Source organism: Lygodium microphyllum, chromosome 13 (assembly GCF_053477565.2).
Source record: "Lygodium microphyllum isolate KBCC chromosome 13, Lygodium_microphyllum_v1.1.10, whole genome shotgun sequence".
In the NCBI taxonomy this organism is placed as follows: Eukaryota; Viridiplantae; Streptophyta; class Polypodiopsida; order Schizaeales; family Lygodiaceae; genus Lygodium; species Lygodium microphyllum.
This window is the reverse complement of record NC_141147.1, coordinates 141,398,478-141,415,453: the sequence shown is the minus strand read 5'-3', so window position 1 is coordinate 141,415,453 and position 16,976 is coordinate 141,398,478. Positions and strand designations below refer to the sequence as shown.

The following is a 16,976-nucleotide window of genomic DNA, read 5'->3' as shown; positions in this document are numbered from 1 at the left end:
CTAAAATTGATGCTTATTGGCTAGCAAAGGTTTCAAAAATAGTCCAATTGCTCTCACTCTATACATTAAGAATGAAGGAAGGGATTTGTTGATTATTATTCTTTATGTGGATGACATGTTTGCTCCCTAGATCTACAGAGGAAAAATTGCAGATTTTAAAGTTGAATTGAAGTATGTATTTGCTATGTCAGATATGGGCTGCCTATATTACTATTTGGAGATTCAGTTTTCAAAATCAGCATGGTATCATCATATTATAGCCATAGTATGTAAGCAAGTTGTCACATAGATTTAACATTGTAAGAAGTTGGGAAGAATAAGGATTTAGTGTATAAATAATATTGATGTTATGGCATGTTACACTGACATTGGTATAAAAGGAGAGGACATGTAATATTTTTACATCTTTTGACACATTAATACAATTACTGTCCTTCTCTCCCATCTTGCTCACAACTTTTTAAGGCTTCTATCTCTTTCATGTCTTTCCCTCTCCAATTCTAGTCTTTCTCTCTCCTCGTCACTCTCCTCTCTCTTCCTGCAATCTTTCTCTCTCTTCTGCAGTCTTCTCTCTCCTCTTTCTCTCTCTCTAGTTCACTCTCTGACAAATGGTATTAGAGCATTGGTCTTTGATCTATTTTTCCTTCTATTTTCAGTTGTATTTTCTCCATAAAAAATCAATTTCAGACAATTACTTGACAAGACAATGACTAGTGGAGGGTTGCAGACTATCTACAGTTAGTAAGAGACTACATTTGGAGATCTCCAAGGTTAGATATGCGGCAGGATGCTAAAGTAGGAGGTTGTCATTAAAATTTTATGCAATTTGGAGGTAACTAGGGTAAAGGAGGGTTAACCGGGCTTAGTTTGGGAACAAACTGTGGTTACTTTGAAAAGGAGTTCTCTTTTCCCTTTCTTGGAGTTTCCTGTAGATATAATAGAAGTCTACTATCAAGATGTGTTCATCTCTCTCAAATCCCTGATCTTCTTGGCCAAGCACCATTTGGAATAGTTTCCGTGCTTCAAAATCTACAAGTTGACTACCTATTTGACCAAGATTGACTCAGCAATGGAGCCAGGAACAGCTCCAAAAATTAGGCGCAATTTTCGGGCTGATTCTAGCCTGTTTCCTGCATCAAATGCTTCAGCCCCAACCTCTGGCACTCTCTCTGATCATTGGCAAGTGTAAATCATCAGTGATCCTTGAAGATTGAACTCTACTCATGAACTTTCAGCCTTCTTGTAAACCCTAGATGAACAGTCCAAGCTTCCATTTCTCAAGAATTTCTTGAAGATTCTTCATCAATCCAGTCGTGGGATCAAGGCAGTAAGGATTCTTCAACAAATTGCAAAGATTTTGGAGCTCATATTGAAGGTTTATTTTGGGGCTTTCCTTCAAGAAGCTTGCATCTTTGGTATTCAAGTGTTCAAGCAAGCTCAGGGCATTGATTATTTACGGATTTGATCATATTGGAGCTCATATGGACTGATTTAATGGATATTTCAAGCTTCATGGTGGATTTTGAAGAATTCTTCCATCAATGGGATTGGAGCTGACATCTATTATCCTCTTCAAGCTTAATCAAGGTATTTCTCTTGCTTAATCCCTAAAATCTCTCAATAATCCACTTGCTAATGCTTTTTTACTTGTTGATGAGAGATTATTGATCAATTAATTCTTTGAATTAATCAATAGACCAGAGATTAGTATTATTTCCATTAATCTTATCCTATTCCATTGAATTTCAGTATTGATTCAATCATAATCTTATCATAGGTATCATTTACCAAGTTTGATGTATAACCTTGGCTTGTTTGGTTGAATTCTTTTGCGCAAGCTGAAATATTGTAAAAAGGGTAAGTACTAAAGTAATCAGTGAGTCACTGAATTGCATTGGTAAGACCATTTCCTTATCCAAATTTTCCAGATTTCATTCAATTGCATCTCATGAAAGGGGCTGAATGAATATTTCAGCAATGCATTACATGTTGGTTGATTAGAATAGAATGCCATTGCCATGTTGATATACCCATCGAGGAATGTGAAAGATGCGAGATCTAGAGCATGGCAGAGGCGGAAGCTATAGAGGATGGAAGATGAAGATACTACTCATGTTGACATTGACAAAGAAGACAACTATTACACAAGTGAATTAGGTTTCAAGATTGAGACTTGAACTCATAAACACAATCTTGTGTAGGACTGACAATGACACAGACACTTGACAGAAAGAAACAAGTACTATTGCATTATCATCATATGAAAGTGATAGTCAAGTACATCATTATATAGGATTTCTTGGTAGCACACTACATCACTGTGCCTATGGGATCTGTCTCTCTTCCTAGAATGAACTGCATCTTCCTAGCCTAGTTGTTCCATACAAAGGGGCATACATAGGGTGTGATTGGCAGATTCTCAACACCCCTTCTCAATCACAACGTGAAAGTACAAAGTGTGTAGAGGCTTTAGTGAGAGCAGCACCTGCAAAGTGTGGGCATACCACAAATATGGCAAAACACTAGAGGCTGTCGCAGAAAAGGCTAAGTGTGGGTACCATAAACATGGTGGACATCCAGAGGCTGTAACAAGGGCCTCACAAAGTGTATAGAGGCTGTAGTACAAGGCTACATGAGAAGTTTTTACAAGCTTATGAAAGGAACATTAAGGCAGGTACAATGCTTTTAAAACAGAAAATGAGAGACAAGGACCGATAGGCCCTTGTGGTTTTTTTCAGCATATGCTTTCTCTTTGTCAGCATGGAAAATCTTCTTGTCTTTAATCTTTGGTTCTTCAGCTTTGAATGATGTGGTCTTTTGGTCTTCATGGCAGATCTTCTTCTTGTCCTTCTTCTCTTCTTCATGGTCTTTTTGGTCTACTTCTTCTTTGACTTTGCTTGCAGCTTTAGTCTTTATGTCCATGTCCCCCTCAAGCAAAGATATCATCTTTGAGGCGGTGGAAATGTCTTCAAAATCTTCTGATGGATTCATTGATTGAACTTTGATGTAGACAACTCCATGTCTTTCTACAAGTAAGATAGCCAAGTCTTGCATGCAATGTAAATGGGCAACAATAGTAATGTTACTCTTTATGATAGGTAACCACCCAAGAGACTTCATGCTTGGCATTTCCATGATGGAATCAACTTTAAAATTTCTGAAACTTTCCAGCACAGAGTTGAAATCTAATGTGTTAAAAGACACAACCATTGGCAGTGTGAAAACACACTATGTAGTATCAAAAGATACTATGGTTGAACTTGATGATGATTCTTGATGCTTTGATTTTGTTGATGCTTATTTTCTTGCTGGGAACTTCAGTAACATAGTGGATCAAAGTGGTAGAGGCTTGGGTTGAGTGTCAAGAGAAAGAAAAATGAAGAAAAATGAGTTTGAGAGATTTTGGCTATGGTAGAATTAGGGTTTCTGAGACAGGGGCCTGGTTTTTCTCAAATTGCAGGAGCTATACTTGATGATTTTCAAAACTTTTTTTATGGAAAGATAGCTTACTTCATGGGCTATCAAAGCCCCATAACAATCGATCAGATCGCAGGCAGTACGGCGCGTGCAGAGAGCTCGATCAGAGACAGCATAGATCAGGACAGCGACGACGAATTTTCGCAATGCCAGGGCTGTCGGTTGCCAATGTGCCTCTGTGATGTGCCAGGGAGAAGCGCACGGAGTAGGAGAACAATCCCCTAGAAGGAATCAGGAGCTGAAGTGGCCTGGTTGAGGAGTTATGGAAGCTCCAAGTGAGGTAGGTCCTGTCTGGCTATGGCAGACACAGGGCAGAGATTGAGAATTTTCACAATGCTGAAGCTATGCTTGCCCAAAGTCAGTGTTTGATGTGTCAAGAAGAAGCTCTGGAAGCAGGGGAACACTTTTCCAGAAGGAAGCTCCAGGAGGTTTGACCTGTGGAGTGAGATATAAGAGCTTCAAGCTGACAGGGTGATGCTGGCTATGGCTGCCATGGAAGCTCAAGTGAAAGAGATGAAGTCATAGGCTAGAACTGTGGTGACCAGAGTTGAAGAGAAACTGAGAGAGAGTAGAGAAGAGCTAAGCCATGCTCAGTTGAGCTCTGATACCATGTGAAAGATGCGGGATCTAGAGCATGGTAGAGGCGGAAGCTATGGAGGATGGAAGATGAAGATACTACTCATGTTGACATTGACAAAGAAGACAACTGTTACACAAGTGAATTAGGTTTCAAGATTGAGACTTGAACTCATAAACACAATCTTGTGTAGGACTGACAATGACACAGACACTTGACAGAAAGAGACAAGTACTATTGCATTATCATCATATGAAAGTGATAGCCAAGTACATCATTATATAGGATTTCTTGGTAGCACACTACATCACTGTGCCTATCGGATCTATCTCTCTTCCTAGAATGAACTGCATCTTCCTAGCCTAGTTGTTCCATACAAAGGGACATACATAGGGTGTGATTGGTAGATTCTCAACAGGAAAAATGACACTTGACAGAAAGAGACAAGTACTATTGCATTATCATCATATGAAAGTGATAGCCAAGTACATCATTATACAAAGGGGCATACATAGGGTGTGATTGGTAGATTCTTAACAGGAAAAAGGTGGATGCCAGGGGAGATAGTGGGACAAAAGGAAAGTGACCCTCCCTCACTATCAAAGATCCCGAAGAGGTGCAACCAACCGACCCGAGGGGAACTGTGCCCATCTCCCGGTGATTTGGAGCTCGTGTAGGGAGCTTGTCATGCTGTTTTATCCCTCACACAGGTACAACGAGTGGAGAATTGAAGATTGAAGAGTTTCCAAAGACTCAAGTATCTTCAGGATCTAAACAGGGTAAAATAGAGATTTTACAGGACACCGCAGGGTATTTACAGGTTATTACAAGTACACCTTTCATTACTGAAGTACAGGTGCAGGTACTACAGGGTACCCACAGGTCCTACTCAGCCTTCTACAGGGTTTGATAACCATTTGGGATTATTATTTTACCTTATAGGATCAAAACATGACATTCACAGGTCAAAACAGGGTGCAGGTCTGGACAGTTCAGACTCAAAGATTGAGTTGCAGAAATTTCTGTCCTAAATCTGTTATAGCATGCTATAGCTCATCTCGAAGAGGCCATTCTTGGCTTCAATTTGAACTAAAAAGTTTTGGAATTGGAGTTTCCTAGCTAAAGTTATAGCCGTTTTTCTGACAGGGGATACTGCAGAACTACTATTATAGCAGGGCTTAAGGGTAAAAATAAGGTCCAGGATGATTATGCTCAGCAAATCAGAGATTCCATGTTGGAGAATGTACCTCAAGAGATCCCTGAAGAGCCTCAACAACAAGGGAAAATTAGTGTACTCAATGATACCTTGTGTGTATATGAACAAAGGCATAGAGAACGTCATGAGGCCCTATTATCAAGAATGGAGCAAATGGTTTTGTCTACTGATTAAACGAAGTCTTCCATTGAGAAGTTAGTGGATTCAACAGCTCAAACAAAGGCTTCTATTGACGAGTTGGTGGAATCTAATGCTCAAATTATGGCTCAATTCTCCCAATGGATGCAAATGCAAATGGGATCTAAAGAAGCCAAGGAGAAAGCTTATTCAAACAATGAACCTTCAGTCCCACTTCAGCCATCTAATCGAAATGGACATGGTCATGGAATTATTGGACGAAGAGGCATCCCAAATAGCCAATATGAAGTAGGTGAGATTTTATAAAGACATGATGACTATTTGGGCAGTTTGAATGGAGCCAACTCTCAAGCTTTTAGGCTGAATACTCAACTTTCTAGGGGCCCTCTACCAACGGGAAGATTGCATAGTGGTTCTTAGCCACCTATTGGGAGATTTCCATCTCAATTTGGGGGTTCAATGCATGGCACTCATGATCAGTCTATTTTGGGATAGCAACGATTCCATGAAAGAGAGCTGAAGGACAAGATCATTTTAGCCAAGTTTAATGGTCAGTCATCTTCACCATCTGATTTAGAGGAGTGGACCTCTAAGATGGAATCTTACTTTGACATATTTTTCAAAACTGATGACATGAAGATTCATTTTTTTTCTTTGCATTTGGAGGGATTTACCCATACTTGGTGGAGGTATATAAAAATGAAAAACATACTTATAGAGAATTGGAAAGCTTTCAAGGCAGTTATGGCTGAAGTATTTGTCTTTCCTCTTGAAAAAGAGAAATTGGCACGGAGATGGTATGGTTTGGAACAAAGAGGCCTAAGTGTAAGAGAGTGCACTAACCAGTTTCTTAGTCTAACCATATATGTAGAAAGCATCAGTGACAAGGCTAAGCTCCACAAGTACATGTATAGTTTAGAGCCATCTTGTCAGCTGATGTTATGGCACAAAACCCTGCTTCTCTCTTTAAGGCTATTGAGCTTGCAGAGCGCTATGGAAGGAAATATAAAAGATAATTTTTATTTCAGCCTGGTTTTAGATAGCCAAGGACAGTTTTTAAACATGGACAAGTTGGTAACATTTATGGCAGCAATTATGTGCCAAATGGGAGCTTAAGGGTGTCAACTTATCCACCGTTCAATGCCTCTAGACCTCAAAGTAATTTCAAGACAGCAAACAGTCCTAGAGTTGACTTTAAACAAGGGGACAGCAAGCCTAAGTCCATTTCAGCCAACATGAATCTTAAGTCTATTTCTATGGATCTCTACAAAGAAAGAAAGGAGAAAGGCTTATGTTTCAAGTGTGGGAAAAAGTATACACCTGATCATGCCACAAAGTGTGTATACAAAAATGTCAAACCCAAGCTTCAGAATATGCTAGTCTTTGAGGATCTTGAAGATGATATTGATGAAGCAAATGCAATTGCACTTAATGTCGAAAATGAAGATCTTGAGGAGGAAGTTGGGCAAGAGTATTTCTATGATCTAGCTGACTCTTTTCCTTTTGATCCAGGTGGAAGTGATCCTTTTGATCTAGGTGGGACTTGTCATGAGCCACTTGCTACCACCAGTTGTTCTATCTCTATGGATGCTTGGATAGATTCTAAGAGTCCTAATATACATCCGTATGAAGGGTAATATTCATGGAAAGGTTGTGTTCATTCTGATAGATAGTGGCAGTATCCATAGTTTTGTGAATAAGTCCATTATGGACAAGTTGAATTGTATTCCCACAGATTTACAGCAATCCATTAGAGTTCAAGTGACCAATGGTGAAGAAGAAATCAGCACACAGATATGCCCACAGGTTTCTTTATTGGAAATGGGACGTATAGACATTGTACTCGGTTGTGATTGGTTGATGACATTAGGTAAGATCACTATGGATTTCTCACAGTTGTATATAGAGTTTATTTTCAATGGATAGCTCATCCATTTACAGGGAATTCCTAGTAGATCAGATTTTCAGCTTATCACCATTCAACAACTCAAAAGAGAGTACAAGAGGCGTTCATAAATATTTGTTTTGCATTTGAATAAAGAGATGCAAGATCAACTCAATAATTCAGCAAGCCATCCAGCCTTGACAGCTTTTCTTGAGGAGTATACGGATTTGTTTGGGGTGCCTACTTCATTGCCTCCCAAGAGAGCAGTAGATCACCCTATTGATTTGGAGCCCAACTCAAAGACAATCAATAAGCCACCTTACGGATTGTCCAAGTGTGAGCGAGAGGAAGTAGCCAAGCAAATCAAGGAACTTCTTGAGATGGGATTCATTGAACCAAGTTTTTCACCGTATGCATCTCCAGTTTTATTAGTAAAAAAGAAAGATGGATCTTTCAGAATATGCATTGACTATAGGGATCTTAATAAGATTATAGTGAAGAACATGTATTCAATACCCAAGATTGATGATTTGCTTGATGAGCTTAAGGGGGCTCGATTTTTTACAAAGATTGATTTGAGGTCACGTTATCATCAGATTCGCATGCGAGAGGGTGATGAAGTCAAGACTGCTTTTAGGACTGATCGAGGGCTCTATCATTTCTTAGTGATGCCATTTGGGCTTACAAATACTCCAGCTGTCTTCCAGAGCCTGATGAATAAGATTTTGTAGCCCTTCCTCTTTTAGTTTGTCTTGGTGTTCTTTGATGACATTCTGATTTACAGTAAGACTTTACAGGATCACTTAGTACATATGAGGAGGGTTTTTGATGTATTGAGACATCACAGGCTTTTTGCTAGGAGAAGAAATGTTTTTTCATGCAGACTGAAGTGGAATACCTGGGACATATTGTCAGTGAAAAAGGGATACAGACTGATCCCAAGAAGGTGCAATGTATAAAAGATTGGCCAACACCCACCACTACTACTTCTCTTCGAGGATTCCTTGGTCTATCTTCATTCTATCGTCAATTTATCAAGCATTGTGCGGCTATTGCAGCTCCTTTGAGTGACAGGTTGAAGAAAGAGGCTTTCTTTTGGGATGCTCTTGCAGATAGTAGCTTCAACCAGTTAAAGGGACTCCTTACTTTTGCTCCTATCTTAGTATGCCCGGACTTCTCCAAAGAATTTACTATATAGTGTGATGCCAGTGGCCGTGGCATTGGGGTTGTTTTGTTACAGGAGCATGGAGTGATTGCCTTTGAGAGCCGTAAGCTTACAGATAAAAAAATGACCATGAATGTTTATGACCAGGAGATGTTGGCTATCTTGCATGCAATAAAGAAATGGCACCATTACTTGTATGGCAGCCGATTCAGAGTCCAGAGTGATCACAGGGTTCTTAAGTATTTCCTCACTCACTCCAGTCTTACTCCTAAGCAGCATAGGTGGGTAGCTACACTACATAATTATGATTTTGATATCACTCGTACGAGGAGCAAAGGCAATATAGTGGCTGATTCTCTTTCTCGTATATGGGCTTGCAAAGTTTCAGCAATGACTGAATTACATAGTGATTGGATTGAAGAACTACAAGAGGCTTATCTTTTGGATGAGGTATTCAGCCATATTTTTCAGAAATTATAGTAAGGTCTTATGGAAGAAAACTCACATTATCAGTTTAAAAATGGCCTTATTTGGTTGAAAGGTAAGATTGTAATTCCTTCTACCTCTTCTTTTACATGGAAAATTATGGAGGAACTACATTCTTCACCTTTAGTTGGATATCTTGGATTTTTCAAGATCTATGAAAGGATCAACAAAAGTTTTTATTGGAAAGGGTGTATGCCTTGTCAATAGAATAAGGATATCATCCATAAGCCAGGTAGTTTCTTGTAGCCATTACCCATTCCTACAGGTAAATGGACGCACATTACCATGGACTTTATTACTGGCTTGCCTACTACCAAGAACGGATAGAATAGTATATATGTGGTAGTAGATAGACTCACCAAGGCAGCCCATTTCATTCCAACTAAGACCCAATTTACTACCTCTTAAGTGGCCAATCAGTTTATGGAGCAGATTTTTAGACTACATGGATTACCGCAGGTGATTGTTCATGATAGAGACTCAAAGTTTATGAGTAACTTTTGGTAGGCGGTATTCACATCTATGGGCACTAAATTGGCTCCATCTACGGCCTATCATCCACAAACTGATGGATAGACAGAAAGAGTAAATAAATGGCTAGAGACTTATCTTCGCCATTTCTGCTATGATGTCCAAAATTCGTGGGATTCTTGGTTACACTTGGCTGAGTTTGCCTACAACAACTCTACTCATGCTAGCATTGGAGTTTCGCCCTTTGAGGCTATGTATGGCTACAAGGTGCCCTTACCCACAATCATTTTTAATGAAAGGATTAACTCTCATGGAAAGGAAGTGTTGGAAAGAATGCCAACCCTTCTTCAGCAATGTAAGATGAATCTTAGGAAAGTTCAAGACCAAATGAAGATGTATGCTGATGAGAAGAAGTGGTCTTTAGAGTTCCAAGAAGGAGAGTTGGTCTTACTGAAGGTGCCCAAGTCTAAATACTCTACATTAAAAGATGGATCTAGTAATAAGCTTGCTCACAAGTTTTATGGCCCCTACCGGATCCTAAAGTGCATTGGAGACTTGACATATAGATTAGAGATTTCTTCTTCCACAAAGATTCACAATGTTTTTCATGTTAGTCAGCTTAAGCCTTTCTGTGGTGATCCAGTTGATATAATTGATGAGTTGCCACCTATTGATGAAGAAGGTCTTATTCAGTACATTCCAAAGGCTGTTATAGGTCAGCGTGAGAAGAAGCTTCAATCTTGTTCTATCATGGAATATTTAATCAAATGGAGAGGTTTACCACTTGAGGAAGCGTCTTGGAGGCTTGATTCTATATTGGATGAGTTTCGTTTCTTAAGGGATATATTAGTGGTTGAAGCCTACTAATTATGGAGCTAGTTTTGGTGCGGACAGGGTCAGTATAGCACGCTGTTTTAGAACAGTTTTTATTGTGCCTAATTTTCAGAATTAAGCTATCTACATGGCGTCAAAGTACTCTTCAATAGCTACGTTTTGATATATGGCACGCCTCATTTGGACACTTCTACTAGAAGTTATGGCAGATTTGGTCTAGCAGGGTCTGTTTACACAGCAAGCTGTTTACTTTATTTTGAGATTATCTGTTGAAGATTTTATGGCTCTATATACTTTTGAAGTATTCCAGATCATGTATATAACAGAGGCGTACTCTTGCTCTTCCATTTTAGTCCATATGTCGATCATTTTTCATTCATTTTTTCATTTGTAAAGCTGTAAAAACAGAGTAGTACTCTGTTCTATCCATCCTTTTCTAGTCTTTTAAGTTTGTTTTTGAGGACAGAAACCTTTGGGAAGGGATGGATTGTAAGAAGCTGGGAAGAATAAGGATTTAATGTACAAATAATATTGATGTTATGCCATGTCACACTGACATTGGTATAAAAGGAGAGGACACGTAATTTTTTCACATCTTTTGACACATTAATACAATTACCGTTATTGTCTCCCTCATAGCTTTTATGGCTTCTATCTCTTTCTTGCCTTTCTCTCTCCTCGTCACTCTCCTTCTCTCTCTTCTTGTAGTCTTTCTTTCTCTTCTAGAGTCTTCTCTCTCCTCTTTCTCTCTCTCTAGTCCACTCTCTAACAAACATGTAAGATAGCAAATCTATGTACACTCCTATGGAGCGAATCTTAAAGTTATCTATGCATGATAGTGAGGAGATGTTTGATATTCCAATTTACAACCAAGCTGTTGGTTGTCTCATTTATCTTTGCAACACATACCTTGATATTCAGTGTGCAGTATCTCAAGTGAGTAGTTATATGCATAGCCCATGGACCATATATTGGCAAGTTGTTAAGTAGATCTTCAGATATTTGCAAGGTACTGAGGCATATGCATTATTATTTCCTTGGGGGCAGACTTGCAGTTATAGGATTACAATGATTCAGATTGGGCTGGTGATGTAGACACTAGGCAGTCTACTAGTGGAGATTTTTTTTAAATTTTGGAGCCACGCATGTATTTCTTGGCTAAGTAAGAGACAGTCTACAATGGCTACCTCATCTTGTGAGGTTGAGTGTAGAGCAGTCTTCAAGGCAATAGTGGAATGTGTATGGCTGTGCAGATTGTTGGCTGATCTACATTTACCATTGGAGGGTCCTACACCCATTCTTTTTGATGGTTAAAAGTGCTATTGTAGTAGCATGAAGTCTTATGTTTCATGCTCACATGAAACACATTGAGGTGTGTTGTCATTATGTCAAAGAGAGGTGGTATGCAGGAGAGATCAACTTGATGTATGTATCCACCCAAGAAAATGTTGTAGACATTTTTACCAAGGCACGATCATGTGAGAAGTTTGAGGCTTTTTGAAAGTCCTTAAACTTATTACCCTTTGGTGATGATCATTCTTGTACTTCATCACATTGACACTATAGGGGGCTGTTGGGATTTGAAAATTTTGGGGAGTGTCCATGTAATTGGTGTAGTGTGGACACTTTAATAAGTGCCACTTTAGTGTGTGTACACCTAATGCCTTGACATTACAAGTAGTGACACTAGGGACTAGGACTAGAGTTAGTTAGCTCAACTCTAGTCATTTGGCGGAGGGCTGGTTAGGTCAAACCCTTGACCTAACTTAGGTTGTACCTTCACTCCTCTTTCAGTTCAGCAAGTAGACTCTACTCTCTTGCTCCTATCATTGTCTCAGTTCTCTTAGCTCCATAGCTGCTTCATTTTTCTCACAAAGATTCAAGTGAGGGACCAACCAACATTCAAATTTGGGGCAAATTTCATTTCCCAATGAGTAAGGGAGGGCCAATTGCTTGAGCAAATCAAGGGGCAAATCAATTTGAAGACTTGCCAGTCATTGTTGACAGCAAGGAGCTTTTGGATTGTGAAGCGGATTGAAGGAATCCCATTGTATCCCATTGTATTCGAATTCAATGGCAATTAAAGATAAAGTAATATCAAAAGGGGCGCTAGTGTTTGGACCAACAAGGCATCCACTGTCTAGGATTGGTTGGTAAATGTTTGTGTTTCAGCCATAGTTGCATTCGTACTACGTACGGACTAGATCGTTCCATACGGTTTGTACCGTACGGTACAGTATATGTCCGTAAAATTTCGTACCAAAAAACAGGCTAGTACGGTACAGTACATGTCTGTAAAATTTCGTACCAAAAAACAGGCTATTTTTGGCCTATGAAGACGAGACCACAGAATATCTTCTGACTCCTAAGCCTTATGTTTATTATTATAATTTCAACTCTCTCTCTCTCTCTCTCTCTCTCTCTCTCTCTCTCTCAACTTTCAAGATGAGTATGCAGTTCCAAGAGCATCCATCTCTCCCGCCCCCTTTCTTGCCCAAAAAAAAAAAAACCCAACTGCCAAGCCTCTCTCTCTCTCTCTCTCTTTCACACACACACACACACAAAAGAATGAAGAACTTGTTTGTCCATCCACTCTAAACTTTGCTTTGTTCTCTAATGTATTACATATACACTCCCATTTGTCTTCTAATAGCACATTGCGCATGTTGTGCATGAGGTTTTACCTTGTTACCCTCATGTATTCATCCTATTAACTCAAGTGACATTGCTATTTTAGCTCTAAACATGTGTTCTATTATCTATAATCTAGAATAACCAAGTTTTTTTTTTTTTCGGTACTAATATCATACTGTACGTTATAAAATCATAAGGTACCAATTAGTATTGTATTTTATTGTACCATACTATACTGTACCTTTTGTACTTGACAACCCTGGTTTCAGCATTTCATTATTTATTGCTTGCTGTAATTAAGTTGTAATCGGGTTATTACCACCCCTCCATGGAAGGAAGGCTGGTTTCAATATGCATGTGTGATCAGCAGGACTCTAGCTTATGAGGAGTTCTTCTATACAACCGGTACATATTTGTCTACAGAAATCTGCTTTTATTTTCAATTCTCATAGGCCCTTAACATCTACAAATATTGATTCTCAGTTTGAGGTTTATGTGCCGGTGCGAACATGGTAATTGGAGCTAGTTACTTAGGCATAGCTTTCATTCTGCTACTCTGTGGTGCTCTATCATGGCCAAAAAAACCCTTTGAGAACTAGTGGCAATATTCCTGATGTCTTTCACTAGTCATTGTCCAAAACCATGCCAACATAGGTCTAAGTTTGATGCATTTACATTGTTTAGGCTAGTTAATTGAGTAATGTCAGATTAACAAGAAATAACCAACTTTGTGGCTGGTTTATTCCTTGAGCTAGGATTGTGCATTCAACTCTCTGTTTTAAGGCATTGCTTGCTGCATCTAGAAGAACTGTATTCTGTCTCTATACGAAGGCTGTCTTTGCTTTAATTTTCAGGGGTTGGTTGCTGATGTTCCTTTTCCAATTGAATGCACATTCTTTTTAATTTTCTGCAGGCATGATCAAGGAGAATGGTTAAGCTTCAGTGGTTTTCAGATGATTTCTGTCTAAAAGCATGACAGTTGCAACGATAAGATCAGTACAAGAATTCTTCTACACACCAATGCAAGCTGTCTATAGTGGATCAGTGGATGCAGAAAGCCTGTTTTTTATTGAAGAAGGCAAACCAGTTTATGCATCAAATATGTGCAATACCACAGATTATTCTGATAACACTGTTCCAGATGGATCTGGTCAGGCAACACACAAGGTGAAGCTTACGAAGATAGAAGATTCGACTTCAGATTATTCATCGACAGGTATGAATGCCGTGAGTGATACTTTCAGGCAGGGTGCAAGTTCCATTGAACCGCTTGGTTCAGTGTGTGCAGAGAGCATAAGTAAAGAATGCTTATCAAGTTCAAGTCAAGAAACTCATTATGGTCTGGATAAAGGCTCCTCGTTACTTGGTAGAAATAATGCAGGGGTCCGATTAGTTCACTCTCAAGCATATGATGGTTGTAAGTTGGCTGGGAATCTAAATAACTCAGAAACAGAACAACATAAGCTTATTCATCATTTACAGGGAACAACATCAGCTAATGAGATCCATCAGTATGATGATGTAGATGCTCGGAGTTTATTAAGTACTGAAACTAGAAGTAAGATAACTGAGAATAATAATGTAGTTGTGCAAATTGATGACTCTGTTGAAGGCAGGAAAGAAACCGATAATGATGCTGTGCTTTCAGAAAGCTCAAACATACAAGTGCCAGTATCTAGGGTGACAGATGGAATGCAATATGACTTATTAAACACAGCCTTTATAGAGGCATGTGATGACAGATGTCTCATCAATACAAACAATGGTAGGCTGGTTGAAGACAGAGAAGATGTTTCTGCAACTGAGCTACATATGAGCAAACTTGAGGATGGTTGTAGTGATTGTAGATGCTCATACTCTTACCTTCATGCAAATACGTCCAAAGTGGACACAGGCTATTCACAAGATCAAGGAATTTCTAGTAGTGAAAGGCCTGATTCTAATCAATCTTCTGCACAGTTGTCTGTTCCAAGTGCTATTCAGTGTGATCCGGCAGCTCACCCTCAAGAAAACATCTTGTATAGCATGGAAGAGGAGAGGGAGTGCTTATTGATACAGCAGGAAAAGGGTGTCACTGAAGCAAAAACAATCATTCATGTATCCGAAGGAGAGATTCCAGCTGGAAGGAAGTCTTTCAATAAAGTGGACCAACAGGCCCCATTAGAGGACTTATGTAGCGAGTCCGAGCAAGCGAGTGCGGAAACAACTCTTGCTGTTAGTGATTTTTCAATAGGGTCTGGTTTAAAGGGAGATCCCTCATTCAAGCTTTCAAAGTTATTCACTGATTCCAAGGAAGTTAACAGCAAGGTGAAAAATGAAGAGCAGGATTTCTCAGGTTCAAGCAAAGAATTAGGTCTTCCTCCAAAAAGTAAACATTTGCATGCATCCCCTCGAAGTTTAGGTGCCTTGCTATCATCAGGAAATGCACAACCATCAAATGAAGGTCAAACCCAGTGTGCTGCACAAGTTCAGACAAAGGATACTGAGGTCAATTCTACATACTCAGAGCTTGTGCCATCAGTTGGAAGCCTTGTTCATGGGGATAATAATGCCCAACAGGACTCTTACAATTTTCCTGAGAAATGGTATGAACATGAAGAACATGATGACTTCACATCAGCCACCTTTTCTGGTCCGATTGCCTTCTCTGGATCAATATCATATTCGGGAGTTATAGCATATTCTGGACCTATTCCTCACTCTGGAAGTATATCTCACCGCTCAGACAGCAGCACCAGCACACGGTCATTTGCATTTCCAATGTAAAGTAGCTACATCAACTTTAATCCACATCTGTTTTCATGTTTGTTGTGTGCTTATCACAAAGAGTTGATGTCAATTCATAACTGCTGCCCTCTCTTGCAGTTTGGCTTCTGATTGGAATAGTAGCCCAGTCAAAATGGCACAACCTGACTCCAGGTATTTTCGACGGAGAAGGCGATGGAACTCCTGTTTTTGCTGCAAGCGGCCTTCAACATTGTTTGACTGAATCTATATGCATTACGTATCTAGTCAGTAGACTGCAACAGTGTGTACTAGTTTATGTGAATGAACCATCTAAAATGTTGTACCTATATTTTAACATGAGTGCTGCTCCTATGCATAGAAGCAGCTTCATGTTGTGGGTGTATTTGATTCTTGTATGCTGCAATCTCTCTCTCTTTTCACCGCTGAGCTAGATAAAGGCCTTAGGAAGCTGTTATTCCCAGCACCTACTCATTTTTTAATTGATACTTAACCCTGATGTTCATTATGCAAATTTGAGTCTTGTTTTACTGCAGAATCAAGTAGAGTTTTGCGCAAGTACTGACGATGTGACATAGCATTGCAGAAGTGATGTTAAGTTGAGAATGATGGTTTGCATGTATTGAAAAGGAGTTTCAACAGTGGGTTGAGCCGAACTATGAAAAGGAGTTTCAAAAGTTGGGTTGAGCTAGTGCATGATCACTGCTTCTCCACTTGTTAGCTCTTTCTTGTATTGACAGAAGGAAGAGATCATGGTTTTGGTACACTTAAGTTTTAACATTCAATGATGATGCAATGTTTGGTTGTGCTAGTTTGGGTTTCCAGTTTGTCCCTTTTTATGCAGGATAATTTATGGGCATCGACATGCAATCATTGCTCATGACTGCAACCTACTATAGGAGCTGCAGTCAGTAAATTTTCTACAAGGTGAAGATGAGGCATACATACATCTTGAAAACTTAAGAAGTGTTCAAGACATTGGCAATAATAATTGATTAGCTTAATGATTAATGAAACTTTGATTGTACACTTGTTTAGAGTTCAGGCTGGGGGCGTGGGAGGAAATTAACTCCACATTTAGACAGGTGTAGAATGTCAAGGCAACCCGTTTTAATTTGAAGGGCTGAAATACAACATCAATGTCTTTGTAAGAAATTGGGAAGGGTGTACCGATATTTTTCTCATGTTTGACCCTCGTTATGCAAGATGAAATCTTAGTTGAAGGGTGCTGCAACCATCAAATATTGGTCCTGCAGGCTGTAGCGGTAACAATGAAGTTTTTCCATGACTTACATAACGTGTCCCTAGAACGCACAAGAGGAAGTAGAACTATATTTTCATGCTTTGT

At 39.3% G+C, this 16,976-nt stretch overlaps 1 protein-coding gene across 1 annotated transcript in view; it reads left to right on the top strand.

The window, feature by feature from the left end:
* LOC148027285 (uncharacterized) overlaps positions 1-16,707 on the top strand; it is a 54,258-nt gene extending 37,551 nt beyond the window's left edge. Inside the window, exons 2-3 of the mRNA XM_087691863.1 lie at positions 13,797-15,645; positions 15,749-16,707. Of these exons, the coding sequence (XP_087547989.1) occupies positions 13,856-15,645; positions 15,749-15,872 (1,914 nt within the window). The 5' untranslated portion in view covers positions 13,797-13,855 and the 3' untranslated portion in view covers positions 15,873-16,707. The remainder of the gene's footprint in view (positions 1-13,796; positions 15,646-15,748) is intronic.
* The last annotated feature ends 269 nt before the right edge of the window (positions 16,708-16,976 follow it).